This window comes from Rhinatrema bivittatum, chromosome 6 (genome assembly GCF_901001135.1).
Source record: "Rhinatrema bivittatum chromosome 6, aRhiBiv1.1, whole genome shotgun sequence".
Lineage (NCBI taxonomy): Eukaryota > Metazoa > Chordata > Amphibia > Gymnophiona > Rhinatrematidae > Rhinatrema > Rhinatrema bivittatum.
Window position 1 is genome coordinate 31,367,455 of NC_042620.1, and position 18,695 is coordinate 31,386,149.

The 18,695-nt window shown below is 44.0% G+C and overlaps 1 protein-coding gene across 1 annotated transcript in view; it reads right to left on the reverse strand.

The window, feature by feature from the left end:
* SEMA5B (semaphorin 5B) overlaps window positions 1-18,695 on the reverse strand; it is a 750,498-nt gene that overhangs the window by 38,545 nt on the left and 693,258 nt on the right. Inside the window, 1 exon segment of the mRNA XM_029605220.1 lies at window positions 10,045-10,250. Coding sequence (XP_029461080.1) covers window positions 10,045-10,250 — 206 coding nt within the window.

The following is an 18,695-nucleotide window of genomic DNA, read 5'->3' on the forward strand; positions in this document are numbered from 1 at the left end:
TCAAGAAATTATCCTTTGATACTATGGCGGTAGATATGGTTATGTGGAACGTAGCAGGCTTAGGCACTCCCATAAAAAGGGAAAACGTTTTTGCCCGCCTAACTAGACTTCATGCCAAAATAGTGTTTTTACAAGAAACGCATATGCTCCCCCATGAGATTCTAAAACTCCAGAAAAAATGGGTATCACAACTTTATTATGCCACGGGGTCTTCAAAAAGCAGGGGAGTGGCTATTATGATTCATCAATCTGTCCCCTTCACTAAGCAAGCAATTTTGGAAGACCCTCAGCGTAGGTTCATTTTAGTAAAGGGGATCTTTATGGGTTCTCCCATACTTCTTGCGTCAATTTATGCTCCTAATGTATATGATCACCACTTTTACACGACATTACTATCTCATCTTGTCAAGATGGGGGACTGTCCAATAGTGCTAGGGGGAGATTTTAATTTTGCCATAGACCCTGAATTGGATATACTACCAGTCAGGAATGCAGAGTCACCAAATCAGCGAACGCAAAGGACCTAGTTTTCTCTGTAATCATCTGGGTCTTAAGGATCTGTGGCGAGTGTTACACCCTGGAACTAGAGAGTTTACGCATTTAGCAAAAGCCCATCCGGCTCAGTCCCGGATTGACTATCTGCTCATTTCAGAGTCCCTCTTCCCAAAATTCACCAAATCGACCATTGAGGCGCTGGTAATCTCAGACCATAGCCCGGTCACGGGAACTTTTCAGATCAGTGGTCCCGCACAGGGGGGAACTGGCGACTTCCTGCTTCTTTAGCAAGTGATCCCGCATTTCCTGACTATTTAAGAAGTAAATGGCAAGCATTCTTGGATTCGAATGCCCAACATCTGGATCAGCCTGTTCTCCTCTGGGAAACGGCGAAGGCTGTTCTTTGGGGGGATATTATTAGCTATTCTAGCCATTAAAAGAAAAAACTTGATAATGAAATTCTCTGTTTGGAAAAAAAGCTTAGGGCCCTCAAGAGACAATTGGGTTCCCCTGGAGATACTAGCATCTCTCTTCAATTTCGGGAGATGCAGGTAGCCCTTAATGACTTATTACACACGAGGGCAGCGCATACCTTACACCACAGACAGTTTAACTTTTTTCAATACGGCAACAAAGCTAGATGCCTCCTTGCTCATCTGTTAAAAGTGCAGGAATCCTCTAAGTTCATTGCCAATCTTCAAAATCATTGGGGGGAGATTAAATCTAACGCTACTGAGATAGCCGAAATATTCTCCGATTATTACAGGTCCTTATATTCTGCGGACCCAGTATGTGAGGAGAAAATCATGGAATTTTTGCGAGAGGTATCTTTACCTTGTTTAACCCCATTACAGCTCCAAAAATTGCAATGCCCTATTGGGGAAGGGGAGGTGCTTGAGGCGATCCAAGCACCTGGCCCAGATGGACTGTCCTCTATATTCTACAAGGCTCTAAAATCTGAGATTAGCCCCGTATTACAGTTGGTATATGAAAAGATGACTGACAATCAGGAAATGCCGAGTACTATGAGAGCTGCCACGATTGTTGTCCTCCCCAAGGCAGGGAGAGATCCCTTGCTACCTTCCTCTTATCGGCTGATATCTCTCCTCAATCTAGACATTAAGATATATGCTAAAATTCTGGCAAATCGCATGCAATCTATTTTGCCTCACTTGATATCTCCGGACCAAGTGGGATTCGTAGCAGGGAGGCGTTCCACCGTTAACATCCATAAGGTGCTCACTGCTTTGGAGTTGTGCCCAGCGAACAAGGTATCTGAACCGTTGCTTGTTACCTGTGACGCCGAAAAGGCTTTTGACAGGGTAGCCTGGCCGTTTTTGAAGCAGGCTCTTTCTAAAATGGGCTTTGAGGGTCGAATTTATGATTATATTACCTTGTTGTATACCAACCTCACAGCACGGATATCAGTCAATGGCGAGCTTTCACAGGAGTTTGGTTTACAGCGGGGTACGCGCCAGGGATGCCCCTTGTCCCCCCTCCTGTTTAGTCTTACAGTGGAACCACTTGTATGTAAGTTGAAATCAACCCCGGAGGTTACGGGAATCCCTGTGGGTAATACTTCATATCTCACCCTACTGTTCGCTGACAACATTTTGCTCCTGTTGTCCAAGGCCAAAACAGCTTTACCTGCTGCATTGGAGATTTTTAAAAGTTACCAGTCTATATCGGGATTTAAATTGAACCTTGACAAAACTGAGGCCTTGGATTTGCAGGGATCATTGAAGGATAGTTGGGACCACTTCCCGGTGAAATGGGCATCCTCTACTATTAAATACTTGGGCATTACTATACATTCAGACCCCAAGCAATGGTATGCCCTAAATATCCCTCCCACAATTACTAAGATGACACACAAAATGCAAGGGTGGAATTCGCTCCCCCCGAAGCAGCCGACAGGCGAAACACGGGACCGTGTCGGGGACTGCTGTCAAACTGTATGCCATGAATGTGCGGGATGTTAACAAGGAGTCACCGTTTGAAATAAATGAAGTTACTTTATTACCACGACCAAATCAAGTTTATTGTGCACTATGGGATTGTCCGACCATACAAAAATTCTGGGAATCCATTCGTTGTCGGTTGACTGTACTATTGCACACTGAGGTTTGCTGGTCCTGCTCATTCTGTATTCTTAATAATGATATAGGAGACCAAAGTTTGAATGTAGACAATGTTATTTTTGTCTCCAAAGCCTGTTTAATTGCTAAAAAGTGTATCATGCTTAAATGGATTGAAGCCCTGCCTCCTATGTTTGAGATGTGGTCTTCCCTATTCACTGAACTTTACCAATTGGAGTATGGTTCAAGGTATAAACAGTTTTCTCCTTGGAAAAAGCGGGTTTTTCATCAGATTTGGGCTTGTTACTATCAATCTCTATCTCATAATGTTCAAAAATTAGCCCCGATGGAGGGTTTGTAACTGCTGTCTGACTTAGTACATGAAGTTATGGGAGTGGTATTTCGTTTTTCCCTGTAATAATTTCGCTTTTCCCTGCAATAATCTCACTTTTCTCTGAACAAATTTCACTTAATGCGGCAAAAGTTGTCTTATTGTACACTGTAAACTGTATGGGTATGTACAAATCAACCGTCGATTCCTTTGCGATTTTCAAGCTGGTCCAGGGGTTCTCCAAGGGGGAGGGATGGGGGGTTTACTCAAAATGTATAAAGTTAAGGGGAGATAGCGCTGTTTGTTGTGTTTTGCTTTGAACATTTCTGTAACTTTGTTTGCGGTTGCACCCCAATAAACAGATTTGAAAAGAAAAAAAAAAAAGCGTGACTCTGCATTCCAACCTACTGTGGCCTAAGAGGGACACGTTAAAGAAGCGCGGTGGTATTACCGCCATGTGGCATGCTGACGTGGGAATTTATGTGTGGAAGAGAACTAATTGAAAAGCTATGGAAACTAGATTTTCTGTAGCTAAAAAAAAAAAACCTAGTCGGTCCTAATTTGACTTGCTGTGATTACACAGGGAGAGTAATTTGCATAACTGTTTTCCACACCTAAAACAGTGTTGGACATGCAGAAATGGGATTCTGAAAAACCGCCTGCTCGATACGTGGATGAACTTACGCACATACATCCTGTTCACATGTGAGTGTACTCGGCCTGGGCGGGGGCATTCCTGGGATTGTGTAGGTTTGACAATTCAAATTTATGCGTGTATATTTTCCCGATAATATGTCTGCGCGCTAAATAGCAGGTGGAAGCGTGTGTGGGAAAATCTGGTGGAATAATTTTCAAAGAGAAGCTAAGCGCCTAAGTCCTCGTGGAAAATTGGTGTAACTTATGCATGTGTTTCTCTGCTAATTTATAATCACTGTTGCCAAGCGGACCCAACACATTTACTTCTCACACCAAATCAGAAGCTCTACTAAGGATTAGGTCTTAAATAGATCTCTCTTTTGTTGGATCTTGTACCAGAAACTCCATGAAGCAGTCATTTATTTCATCTAAAAAGTCTACCTCCTTAGCATGTCCTGATGTAACATTCACCCAGTCAATACTGGGGTAATTGAAGTCACCCATTATTACTGTGTTGCTAATTTTGTCAGCTTCCCTACTTTGTTAGCATTTCATCATCATGTCTGTTCATTCTGGCCAGGTAGACGGTGTACACCCCCACTGCTATTCTATTCCTCTTCTCACATGGAATTTCTATCCACAAAGATTCTACAGTGCATTTTGTTTCCTGCAGAACTTTTATCTTGTTTGACAAAATGCTCTCTTTACCATATAGCTTCACATTGCAATATAATTTGTACCCTGGTATGACAGTGTCCCACTGGTTGTGCTCCTTCCACCAAGTCTCTGAGATGCCAGTTATATCTACCTCTTCAACCAGTGCTATACACTCTAACTTTCCCATTTTATTTTTTTAGATTTCTTTAGACATTTTTAGACATTTTTTTAGACATTTCCAAGTATGTTTTTGCTTTGTATTAACAACCTGCTTATCAGTTGATGGGGTACTTATCAGTTGATGGGGTACTTAGCTGACAGAGCAGACTCTTTCTGCTCTGTCAGCTTTTTAGATAAAGGAGTAAAGAAGTAGCCTAGTGGTTAGAGCAGTGGGTTGTGAATCAGAAAAAACAAGTTTCAAATCCCTCTATCACTCCTTGTGACTTTGGGCAAGTCACTTCACTCTTCTTTGCCTCAGGTACAAACCTACACTGTGAGCCCACTGAGGTCGGAGAAATACCTACAGTACATGAATGGAATCCACTTTGAAGTACCTGAAAAGCAGAATATAAATCAAATAAAGGCACCTGGGCTACTTTAGCATTTATTGCAACCTCTCTATTAGGGCACTATACCTACCCTGTTTTGTTAGCACCCTTCAAAGATACATCATTGCAAATCATGCACTTCTGAGCAACTGTCAGCTAGTTTAAAAGCTGCACTATCTCCTTTTTTAAGGTTAGTGCCAGCAGCCTGGTTCCACTCTGGTTAGAGTGGAGCCCATCCCATCAGAACAGGCTTCCCCTTCCCCAGAATATTCCCCAGTTGCTAACAAACCTAAAACCCTCTTTTCCTGCACCATCGTCTCATCCACGCATTTAATCTCTGGAGCTCAGCCTGCCTCTGGGGTCCTACACGTGGAGTAGGAAGCATTTTTGAGACTGCATCCCTGGAGGTTTAGGATTTCAATTTCCAATTAAGGGCCTCCATAACCTCCCATCTGCACCCTCCTATGCCATCAATACCCATATGTACCTCCTCAGCACTCTCGAAAATCTTATCTATGTGGTGTGTGAGGTCCACTACCTTTGCACCAGGCAGGCAAATTGTCAAGTGATGTTCATGCCCACCAGACACCCAGCTATCTACTTTCCTAATGATCAAATCACCCACTACAATAGCTGTTCTAACCCTTCCCTCCTGGTCAAGGAACCCTGGAGACACATCCTTGGTGCAAGAGGATAAAGCATCGCCTGGTGGGCTGGTCCTGGGTACAGAATTACGTTCTGCCACACTAAGGCAATGGTCTCCTGCCATCTGACCTTGATCCTCATAAGCAGCATAAGGGCTGCTAGATTGGAGTTGGGACCACTCTACTATGTCCCCAAGGATCTCTTCTACATACCTGTCTGTCTGCCTCAGCTCTTCCAGGTCTGCCACTCTAGCCTCCACAGACTGGACCAGGAACTCTCTGCACCAGGTGCACACGTACAACACCTCCCAACTTGCTGCTGGGCTTTTGTCTGTATCTTAAAGTCTTAAAGGCTGGTAACGAGTAGGTGTTCCTCATTTTAAGAGTTGCTACATTGGATTAGGGTTTTTAAACTTTATGGTTTTTAAATTTGATAACTAGGTGATTAATGTGAGTTAGTGAATAAGCAGCAGCAGGACTAAAATTAATCACTAAAATAAAGGATAATTGAATGTTATTTTATATGACTTATTGACTAATTTTAAAGACTTTCCTCCTAGTGGGGGTGATAATCTATATATCAAAAATTGAGATGGGGTAGGTGGGAGGATAGGAATCAAACTAGTAACTGGTTGCCCAGGAACCAGTAATCTCACCTTCTCAGATCAGGCAAGAGACCTTTGCAAACTCACAATTCAAATACTGGCAAAGAAATACTATCTTTTACTAGTTCATAGAGTCAAAGTCTTATTTTCCCACTACACAAACATTTCTAACACTAGCAAACCAATACTCAGGGCTTAATTATTTTGGAGGGATGACTTGGAATGCAGTTCTGCCACTTCTTTTAAGATGCAGAGCAGCAGGGATGTTCTGCTCCAGCCCCTCCCCTTCAGGCAGCCGGCAGGGAAGAGGAGGATGGAAGGTAAGCCTGGAGCACACAGACAAGAGCCACTCTATTCCCCAAACCAGACTCTACTCTCCTCTTCTACAGGGAACAGGAGGAGAAGGGGTGACACTGAAGCAGATGCTGCAGAGCAAAATGCAGACACAGAGAGGAGTCGAATTAGCAAAAGCTTGAAATGTATGTGCCAGTTGTCGAGGCTTCAACCCTGGCCTCGATGAAGCACTACAGCTCACAAATTTCAAACTTGTACTAATTCAATCCCTTTACATGTCAGATATCCAGGGCGTAATGTCTGGTGGAACAACCCAAAATGGTAGTCCGTCGCCTTATTTTATCCAGGGCTGACAACAGAGCAGAACTGTTGGTGTAAATCAGCTCCAGGTCCCTGCTGAAACGGAGCAGAAACGGTGGTGGCACGATTAGTTTTGGCTCCCCCCAGGCCCCAGAGAAAGCAGAGCAAACAGTGTTAGAACTGCTTGCCCTGAGGTGATAACTGCCATGTGGCCTTGGTTTTGGTGCAATTTCCTAGCATAACTGAAAGGCCATGAGCTAAGATGAGAAAGGGTGAAGAGGCACGAGGTGAATGCCTGTCTTGTCTGCTGTATGTGTGTAGGAGAGAGTTCACCCCTGGCTTCTCCTCCTGTCCCTCACCCAGCTCTGGCCCTGGTCCACCATCTCCTCCCCCTATTGATTTCCTCTCCCTTGTTCCACAATCACACTTCCTTTTTGTCTACAAATTAAGCCCTGCAAAATCTTAAAACTAGCAAACAATTCTAACACTGGAAAACAAATACACTCGTTTACTAGATCAAAGACTATTTTCCCACTACGCAAACAATTTGAACCCTGGCAAACAAATACTAGCCTTAAAACTAGTCGCTGGACCTTCACGTGACAGGACTCCACCGATTCCAGGGCGCTGCGCCTCCCCCTAGGCAGGAGCTATGTTGCTACATTTAAAGGAACCGCAGGGGGAAAGTCCCTGTGGCCCCTGGAGACGACATCACTGATGCTGCCCTATAAAAAGGCAATTTCCCAGCAGCAATATGCCTCAGCAACAGGTTCCACTACTCCAAGTAAAGCGTGTCACTACAGCGTCTCGTCTCTAGCCCAGCCTTGTCTTCCGCATTTCGTCTTCAGGTCCTATGTGGTCTTCAGTGTTCCTTGCCGACCTGTCCCTCCTGTACAGATACTTGGATTGACCTTGGCCTGATCTCAGAATATGCTTGACTGCTGCCTGCCATTGACCACTGCCTTACCTCGGATTACGCTTGACCGCTGCCTGCCACCGACCACTGCCTGCTTTTGGAATATGCCTGACCGCCACCTACCACTGACCACTGCCTGCTCCCAGATACGTTTGATCTCCACCAGCCTACGACCCTGCCTTCCAAGGACCTCCTGGCACCGAATCGCTCAACCCGATTGGAATGAGGGCTGGACTAGGCAAAGCTCCAGCTGGGTCTCTGCCTCGTCCAGGTCCACCTGCTGACAATGGGAACCCTCAGGGCTACTCCCTGTAAGTTATGTCAATCCTATCTCAGCATAAGGATCCATCAACATAACCGGCACCTAATATACCTGCACCGGCCATGAGTACAAGTAGCACATTTGACCCAGCAAAGCAAGTTGTGATAAAGTTCAACCAAAACCCCAAATCTTCTTTGTTCGAGTCTCCTGCCTGGCTAAACTATCTTTTTTTAAAATTAATCTTCTTCCTGTGCCTCCTGGTGAAATGTACTTTGCTACTGTAATGTAATAGTCCTCCTATTCCTATTCCTCCTGCAACCCTCACCTATCTAGGAGCTCTGCCCTACGCCCCCTCCCCCCGTCTTTATGATTTTAATGTTTGTTGTAAAATGTTCCCTTCAAGTTTGTATTCGTTGCTCCCTCTCTCCTATATCCCTTTCTCAGTTACCAGTATATTAAGTTGTGCCAGTGTTATAAAATTGTATTAAGTTGTTATCTTGTAAACCGGAGTGAAGGCATCCCGCTATACTTCAGTATATAAAAGCCTCGAAATAAATAAATAAAATAATATGTGAATACTAACAACCTAAAACTGAAAGAAAAACAAAATCAAAGTCAGACCATATGGAATAAAGATGTTTGTAGTTTGTAATAATCTAACTGTACAGGCTCACTGCTGTTTAGTACAGAAGTCCAAACCAACTGAAATTCAACCTGTGATTTAAGAGCAACAGGGCTTTTCAGGATGCTCAATGTGTGTCCTTTACAGCAAAGGATTTTAAAAATAGCTCTTTATCACATACAGCTAATATTTAATCTGAGGATTAAAATGAAAAGGACATTGGAACATGACTGTCAGGCTCAGCTAGACGATAAAATGACTCACTGAGTGGTACAGGTTGATTACCATTGACCTGGACTAAGCCTTTTGCTAAAATGTATTCATTATTAGATTTCTTGTCCTGCTTTTCCAGCAGTAGCTCAAAGTGGTTACAATAAAATCTCATTAATGTGCCTAATTCAGTGGTTCTGAACCCAGTCCTAAAGGCTCCCCTCCTCCAATCCCGCTGACACATCTGGGTTTTAGGAGATCCATTGCCAGAATCTGGATCCCTTCCCACGTTCATCTATGAAGAAGGGATAAGGGATAAGGTGTTTGGTCATGGGCTCTGCTCTGAGAGGCAGACAAGAGAAAAGCGTTAAAACAGTAGTATCTGATACCAAGTTTATCTTCCCAATAAAAGGGCAGAGACCTTAACATCCAGCCTACAAAGTATACATCTTATAGCCACTAAGGTTTATGGTCATTTTTATCACCTTATCTGAACCTGCTCATTAGCACTCGTCTTCTCCTAAAGAGCGATATATTTGTTCTCACGTGCAAAAAAAACAAAAAATCAAGTCTTTACTTCTTCTCTCTAAAAGCAGCAATATTTTTCTGTTACTGTTGCCCAAGGTCACTTCTTTTTCCTTCTGCAGCATGGATTAATGGCTCTCAGAAATAACCGCTGAACCAGGACCTGCTTACAGTTACAAGTCTTCTTGTGCTACTTTGTGGGATATTACAATCCACAATCAATACAAAAGAGAAACGTTTGCTTACGGTGGATCAAGTTGCCTATTTTCATTACCCTGACAACCAGAGGGGTAGGGAAGCTTTTGCACCTGGGTTGAGAACCACCTGGTCTAGCGGATTGGTTTAATTTAGTTGAGAGAAGCATTATAGCCTGGGAGGCCGCCAAATACACCAATCAACAATTGGCTTTTTGACACTCCCTGCGTGCTTGTGATCAAAGGCTGAGCAGAAGGATCTGTCACTATGCAAGCAGGAGCTGCCTTCGTAGACTGCAGGGCCAATGAGATTCAAGTGGTGAAATTGCTTTCCCTGCTTCAGTGATCAAAGAAAGTCTGCTTAGTTGCTGAAATATTTATGTTTTTTTGGGAAAAAAAGAAAAAAAAAGCTAAATCTTCACCCTAAAAATGCAGGTCTATATCCTTCAATTATTTCATGGGGTGCAAAAATCTACTTCTGCTTACAGAATTTTTTTTTTACTGAAAGCATTAATATATAAGATTGCTCTGAAATTTCAGATACTTAATTTTAATGGATTTTGGAATCCTTAATATCCTAACTACTTCTTTTCCTGTTTGTAATCATCAGAGATCCTAATTAATAACTTTCTGTCTCTCTCTTCTCCAGCCTGGGATAAAATGAAAAGGACTAGGTAAAGTTTGACACAAACAGCAGTCCTGTAGGGTCCTTTGCAAGTCATCCTACCTTGAATTCCATTGGTGTGTACTTCTCATTTTTGGGGGTTGTGTTGCCTTTGTAATGAAGATGATTGGGGGTAGTTGGGTGGATGACTGTTGATTCCTGGGACTGCCTCTGACATCGCTGACAGTATACGTAAATCACAAACATGAGAAGACTGCACCCAAAGAAGGAGGAGACCCCAGTGGCAATCAGATGAATAAGACTAAAACCTGCAAAAGACATAACAAGCAACAGATTTTAGAAGCAAATGGCAACACACCTTTAAGGATGACCAAGATGATAGCTTTTTAGAAAGAACCAAAAGATCTTTAGACAGAACGAGCAATAAATGGAATTTTAGAATCAACAAGCAACGGACAAGGAGCAAGCAACAAACATTTAGAGGAAGCAAGGTATAGATCTCTGGGAATGGGTTACACCTTAATAAAAGACTAAGGTCTAGATTCATCATTTTGCTATAAATATAGCAGAAACAGCACCTGTGATATAAAAAAAAAGGGGGGTTAGGCTAATTTTCCTGATTTTACGTATTTTTTCACAACGCAAATTAAATTTATTACACCCACATTATTTTCACATCACAAGCTGCGTTGCCAACCGAATATGATTTTATCGCAATTGGTGGTTTGGGCTAGAGAGAGAGAGAGAAGAGAGCACTTCTGAAGAAGCTCACAAAAAAAGTTAATTATACCACTGTAAGAGGGGGCAGTTTTACATACACAGTCATATGTACGAACAGAAAAGTTACCTTCAGTAAAGATTTAATGTGATTTGGAGGGATGAAAGGTAAAAGAGGAGTAGATTTGTACACTTTACTCTCTACCTACTTTCAGCTCAATACAGTAAAGTGCGGCCGCGGTTACCCTGCTCCTAACCGGCTTTCTACTCACTTTTCGGCCGCGTTAGTCCAACCCGCGATACACTATCCCCTTTAACCTACTCCTACCGCGTCCTAAAATCCCCGGGCAACCCCTTCCGCACGCGGCATGTATACTGCATGTAAACGATTGAATTAGCTATTCCCTACCATCCAGTAACGCGCCCCGACTATCGCTATTTTACCCTGCCGTTTTGCCACGTGTTTAACCTGCTAACTTACCGCCTACCCTTACCCCTGCGTTAGAGGCAGGGGTAAGGGTAGGCGGCAAACTTTTCCCCAGCCCCCGCTCTCCTGCCCTGGCAGCGTCCATGGGTGCTGGTCTCCGGGGCAGCCCCAGTCCTCTCCCCTCCTCCCGAAGCAAAAAAAAAAGCGAAAAAGTTGCAAGAGAGCGAGGGGAGAGAGGACGGGCAATCCTACGCTCAGGATTGTCAGCCCTCTCCCCTCCTCCCGAAGCAAGCAACCAAAGCGGAAAAAACGAAAAAAAAAAAAAAAGTAGCAAGAGAGCGAGGGGAGCAGCAGCCCCCCTCCGGACATCGGAGAGGACGACCGCGGCTCCCCTCCCCTGCCTCCAGTTGCCCTCGATGATGGACGCCAAAAAGAGAGAGAGGGGAGAGGACGGGCAATCCTACGCTCGAGACTGCCAGTCCTCTCTCCCCTCCTCCCGAGGCAGGCGCGAAAAGCAGCCTTGCTCCGGGAGGAGGGGAGAGAGGACTGGCAGTGTAAAGCGACGAAGCAACTTACTTTTTGCAGCCCCCTCCGGACATCGGCGAGGACGACCCCCTCTCCTGCCTCCAGCTGCCCACGAAGATAGACGCCTGCACGGGCGAAAGCGGCCCCTGTTCGTGCAATTGGGCCGCTCAAGGCGTGATGTCACGACGTTTGGCGTCACGGCATGTGACGTCACGTCTTGAGCAGCCCAATTGCACCGTGCAGGCGTCCATCTTCGCGGGAAGCTGGAGGCAGGAGAGGGGAGCCGCGGTCGTCCTCGCCAATGTCCGGAGGGGGGCTGCAAAAAGTAAGTCACTTCGTCGCTTTACACTGCCAGGCCCCCCTCCCCTCCTCCCGGAGCAAGGCTGCTTTTCGCGCCCTGCTTCGGGAGGAGGGGAGGGGGGACTGGCAATCCCAAGCGTAGAACCGTCCTCTCTCCCCTCGCTCTTGCTACTTTTTTTTTCACTTTACACTGCCAGTCCTGTCTCCCCTCCTCCCGGAGCAAGGCTGCTTTTCGCGCCTTGCTTCGGGAGGAGGGGAGAGGGCTGACAATCCCGAGCATCGGAAAACTGGCCACTTCCTGGTACCTGTCATTTCAAATGACATTTGAAATGACAGATACCAGCGTGTCCGTGAAGCGTTAGGCCCGTGCACCCAGGTTACTGTATAGGCGCTCTATACAGTAAAATGGGTTGCGCAGGCCTAACGCTTCACGGACACTTCTTAGACGCAGCTTGCATTTGCAAGCTATTTACATACAGGATCGAGCGATAGGTGAGCTGCACTGTGCGTGCGGCAACCGCGGGTGCGCCCGGCACTAACGCAGCTCTTCCTACCGCTCGGTACTGGATTGACCTGTTTGATTGCAGCTAGGCAGAGAAAGCATCAAACTAGGTAGAGAGAACACGGTGCAAATCTGCTTTTCTTTTAGCTTTCATCCCTCCAAATCACATTAAATCTTCACTGGTGTTAACTGTTCTGTTCGTACGTATGACTGTACGTACGTATGACTGTTCTGTTCGTACGTATGACTGTGCATGTAAAATTGCCCCCTAGAATCCACCCCACCCCATAAACCTCACCTCAAGTTCATAATGCCCCCTCTTACAGTAGTATAAAAAGTTCAAATACAAGTGAACCTCCACAGAGGCTCTCTCTCTCTCTCTCCCCCCCTCCTGAACCGGGATTTGCAATAAATCCTGTAACGCACAGCTATTGCAAGCATAACGCACAGAAAAAAGGTGTAGTTAAATCCCGTGATTGTGAGCATTTACGTTATCATACGTGATAACGCCCTAATACATTTTGATAAATGACCTCTAAGTGAAAAACCCTTCAGAAGCAATAAGCAATATAGCTTCACAAGGAACTTGAGGCTTGATATTGATTACCTGATATTCAGTTTTTTGTTCTAATCGTGGGATCATTTACAAACGGACTTAGTAGAATTGTTAATTGCTTAGGTATTCTAAAAAAAAAAAATAGCTTGACTCTGAATTATGGAAAGACTGTGATCCTATATTTGGCTAGATACCCATCCCATTCTGTTCTTGATAAGATCTCTATTGATGATGTCAAAATTCCAATTTGTAAGAAAGACCTGCAATTTAGGGATAATAATGGATTCATTGCTTTCTCTTTATCCACACATTAACCAGGTTATCAAAAAATGCCTTTTTAAAACTACGAATGGTCTACAGAGTTCACCCCTATCTCAATGAAAATGATCTGAAGACTATTGTTCATTCCCAGGTAACATCCTCTCTTGATTACTGTAATGCCTTTTATTTAGGCTTGCCACAAACATCTTTATGTGCTCTTCAGTGTGTACAAAACATTGCTGCACATGTTATATCAGGGACTCCAATCAGACAGCGCATTTCACCTATTTTAGAGTGCGATCATTGGTTACCAATTGCTTGGCGGGTCAAGATTAAAATTCTTCTATTGGTTTTTAAGGGTTTTAAAAACCTAGTCCATCTTCTTTTAATGTTGCCCTAAAACTATAGCAGCTGACTTGCCATTTAATATCTGTGCCCCAGTATCTGTTAAATGTGCCATCTTTTAGATATATCAGGCTAGATGAATCTAGAGAATGACTGTTCTGTGTACAGGGACCTACTCTTTGGAATACTCTTCCATTGGAAGCAAAGACGGAGAGCTCTGTGAAGTTTAAACAGATTATAAAATCTTATCTTTTAATCAGGCATACAATTTGGATAGGCAAGAGAATCATTTTAACCTGGGATTAAGGCTGCTAGTTAATGAAGATTTGATATAGGGTTGGATTTAATGTTTCTGTATTGGCATTTGATATGAATGAGGTCCAGGGCCGGTGCTAGATTTGTTGCTGCCCTGTGCGAAAAATAACTGTGCTCCCTCCCCACCCCATTCATTCAGAGCCTGTCCCGGGCCTACCAAATATAGCCCAGCTCCATCCTGCAATCTATATTTTTTTAAAACTGACACCCCCTCCCATCCCAGAACCCCTGGATAGGGAAGGGTATTAGGTTCCCTAGGCAAACTTCACAGTCTTGCACACACGCCAACCCATGCACCCCCACATCCTTTACAGACACACAATTAAATTATGCATTTATAATACATTTTACATGAAAAAGAACATTCAAAAGTGCAGTCTTCTGAGGCAAAAATATCACATACAACATGCATATTATATTTACATGCACTGCTGTGGTGCCAATCAGAAAACTACAAAAAAGACACTTGGAACTCCTACGGAATTAGACTTTTGTAATGCGTATTGGGTGTCAGCTTTGCCCTCAGAAAGCCATGAACAAACAGAATTACCATTACAATATAGTAAAGCTCCCATACCAAATCAACCCTAACAACCTTATCTATGAAAAGGAAACACTGCACATATTACACCAGGCCCTAGAACACCAATAAAACTCTTATTAGGAAACCAGGCTGCTATAGATCCCGACACAGAAATTACATGTCAGCAAAATACCTCACCTCGGTCACATATGCAGAACATAGACAGACCCTCACCAAATACAGAATGAAGAAATCAGAAAGTATAAACAGAAACGTACTGAGAAGAACTGAACTGCAACCCACAACAAACCAGTCTCTACATGCAGAACAACAATGGAAAAACAGAAACGTTACTATTTTTCACAAAAACATTACATAATAAAATCAAGAAATATAAAACATCAATCATAATAATAAAATCATATTCATAAAAAAAAATATTTCAAACCAGTTAATGAATAGAATATACAAAATTTCCCAAACACCAATAAAATATTTCAAAACATCTGATGAATAAAAAAAATCCAATTAAAAAATGTTCTATTCCCCCCCAAAATACTAAATATTTAAAAAGTGTAGAATTATCAAATTACACCCAATAATTAAATCTAATAAAGATTTAAAAGTCTCCTGTTTGCCATACCTGAGATCGTTTGATTTTCAGTTACTCTGAGATTGTCATGGATTGGGGGAGGTAGGGATGTCCAAATTTTATCTTCTCTCTCACACACACAAACAATAACACATTCATTCTCTACACATTCCTTCTCTCTCACAGATACATTATGTGCATGTACGTCTGTGTGCCTGTGAGAGCCTATATGACACACATGGGCTCTCATAGGCACACATACACAGACACATTCACACAGGCCCTCATACAGACACACACATGCAAAAACACACAGGCTCTCAGACACACAGTCTCTCAGTCACTCACACAAATACACAAATGGTTTCCTAATGTCTTCGGGCCGTGGTGGGATGAGCTCCACAACAGCCCTGTGGGCCTCTTGATGTCTTCAGACATGGTGGGATGAGCTTCACCACGGCCCACTAGCCTTCCTGATTGGGTGGGTGGGGGGAAGAGTGGAAGCTGTGCAAGGGGGCACGCGCACACGCAAACAAAAAACGGGCCTCTCCAATGGCTGGCGGCGGCTTGAGCACTGGCAGCCTGCAGCCTCTCTCCTTCTTCGGCTTCCAGCAGCCACGCGGCTTCTCCTGCACAGTATGCACACTCGGTTGCACAGGGTCTGATGAGGTCTATGTGTTTTATTTTACTTTTTGCAGTGTTGAATGGAGATTTTTAATGCTATATGCAAGTATGATTTATGTTTCATGTAATTTCTGTTTTGGTTTGTTTTATGTTTTATTGTTATTTTATTTATTTATTTAAAATTACTTGCATCTCAACCTTCAAGGTTTGGGGCAGACAACATAAAAACATTCACAAAATTAAGAAACAAACAAAGCAAAATAAGTAATTAAAATATAGACAATTAGTTTACTATTGTCATCTGGACATAATTTATTTATTGGCCTGTACTGATTTTATATTTATATTCGGACTGTTTGTTGATTTTATGAGTGTAATACTGTAAACCACCCAGAAATGTTGATTGGTGGGATAGAAGTTTTATAAAAAAAAGCAGAGTTGCTTACCTGTAACAGGTGTTATCCCAGGACAGCAGAATGTAGTCCTCACATATGGGTGACATCACTGGATGGAGCCCTATCACGGAAAACTTTCTGTCAATGTTTCTAGAAACTGTTGACTGGCACACTGAGCATGCCCAGCATGCCATGATATTCTCAGCCACAAGGGTCTCCCTTCAGTCTCTCTTGTAGCAATAAGTGCGAGCGAAAAAATAAAACAATAAAAACGGCAACGGACCCAACTCTGCGGGGCGGCGGGTGGGTTTCATGAGGACTACATCCTGCTGTCCTGGGATAACAGCTGTCACAGGTAAGCAACTCCGCTTTATCCCAGGTCAATCAGGCTGGTAGTCCTCACATATGGGTGATTAGCAAGCTACAGGCTGATTCACGCTTTAATAGGTCAATGGCACCCAACAAGTGCAACAGGCACAACAACTGGGGTGTCACAGACTAAGATGAGGCAGCCTGAATCACAGCAGGTGGTTGTGGAAGGAGTTGGATACTAAACTGGAAATAGGTTTTTCAAGACAGATTGTCCAAAGGCAGAGTCTTGTTGTCCTTCCTTATCTAAACAGTAGTGAGCTGCAAATGTGTGAAGAGAACTCCAAGTCACAGCTTTGCAGATGTCAGCAATCGGCACTGAATGGTAGTGTGCTGCTGAGGTTGACATAGTCCTTACTAAGTGTGCTTTTACTCACCCCTGGAGAGGAAGGCCTGCTCTCTCATAGCAGAATTCGATTCAGTCTACTAGCCAGTTGGAGAGAATTTGTTTGCCCACTGCAATTCCTGGCTTGTTTTAATCAAAAGAAACAAAGAGTTGGGTGGATTTCCTATGGACTGCAGTGCGGTCTAGGTAAAATGCAAGTGCACGTTTACAGTATAAGGTGTGCAAAACTCTTTCACCCTGATGAGAGTGAGGCCTTGGGAAAAAGGTGGGCAAGACTATAGACTGATTGAGGTGAAAGTCCGTTACCACCTTGGGAAGGAATTTAGGGTGAGTGCGGAGTACCACTCGGTCATGGGTGAGTATGTAACAAGGGCTTGTAACTCACTGACCCTTTGAGCCGATGTAATGGCTACTAGGAAAAGGACTTTTTATGTAAGAAATTTTAAATCACAGGAATGCAAAGGCTCAAACGGGGACCGCATGAGTCTTGCAAGTACTATGTTCAGGTCCCATTCTGTAACTGGTGGTCGAATGGGGGGGCTTAAGTTGAAGTAAATCTCTCATAAACCGACTCACTAGGGGTAGCGCTGTTATTGGGGCATCCCCTATACTTCTGTGATATGTGGCAATGGTACTTAGGTGTGCTCGTACAGAAGAAGTCTGGAGGCCAGAATTTGAAAGGTGCCATAAACAGTCTAGTAGAGACGGAGTGGGACAGGAGAAAGGGTCAATACCTTTTAGAGTGCACCAATTGGTAAATCTAGACCACTTGTAATGGTAAGATTTACGTGTGAAAGGTTTTTGTGAAGCTACGAGAACTTGAGAGACATGAGTCGAAAGATTGAGCGGTTGCAGGATCAAGCTTTCAACATCCAAGCCGTTAGGGCAAGAGTTGGTAGGTTGGGATGGCGAAACTTGCCCTGTTTATGAGTTATGAGAGTGGGTGCTGTGCCCAGGCGAATTGGTTCTCTGATCGTGAGGTCAAGGAGTATGGGAAACCATACTTGTCGAGGCTAGTAAGGGGCTATGAGGATCATTGACCCTCTGTCCTGCTGTAGCTTCACAAGAGTTTTGGTTATGAGCGGAATCAGAGGATATGCATATAGAAGGCCTTTGTTCCAGGGGCGAGCAAAGGCGTCCCTGTTGTATGACTGTCAGCAGCTGTGGAGGGAGCAGAAACTTTCTACTTTGTGGTTGAGTTTGGACGCAAAGTGGTCAATGGTTGGGTGACCCCAGCGCTGAAAGATTTTGCTCGCTACACAGGGATCCAGAGACCATTCGTGGGGATGGAAACGTCGACTGAGACTGTCTGCTAGGACATTTTGTATGTCTGCTAGATAAGTGGCCCTGAGATGCATAGAGTGTGTCAGGGCCCAGGCCCAAATCTGCACTGCTTCTTGACACAGCAGATAGAAGCCTGTGCCTCCCTGTTTGTTTGTGTACCACATTGCTACTGTGTTGTCCGTTTTTATCAGCAGTTTTGTGTGACAGGCAGTTTTTGAAGGCATAAAGGGCATATCTTATCGCTCGAAGTTCCAAAACGTTGATTTGACACTTTTTTTTGAGCGGAGTCCACGTAACTTGTGTCTGAAGGTTGTTGACGTGCAAGGCAGGCTGGTTTGTCCACCAGCGGAGCGAGAAACGTAACTGGTGGGTGACCCATATTAGGGACGACAGTGGCTTAACAGCTTGGATCCACTGAGATTTCAAAATCTCTTGGATCCACTGAGATTTCAAAATCCATTGAGTCCTTCTCATGGCTAACTTCGCCATAGGGGTCATGTGGACTGTAGACGCCATGTGGCCCAGTAGTGTAAGAAATTGATGGGTAGAGGCGAACTTGCAGCTGGTCAGAGAGTTTGCTAGATTCGCTAGATTGTTCGCACGGTCACTTGGAAGAAAAGCCTTTGCAACTGTGGCGTCAAGGTCTGCTCCGATGAAAGTGAGGAACTGAGA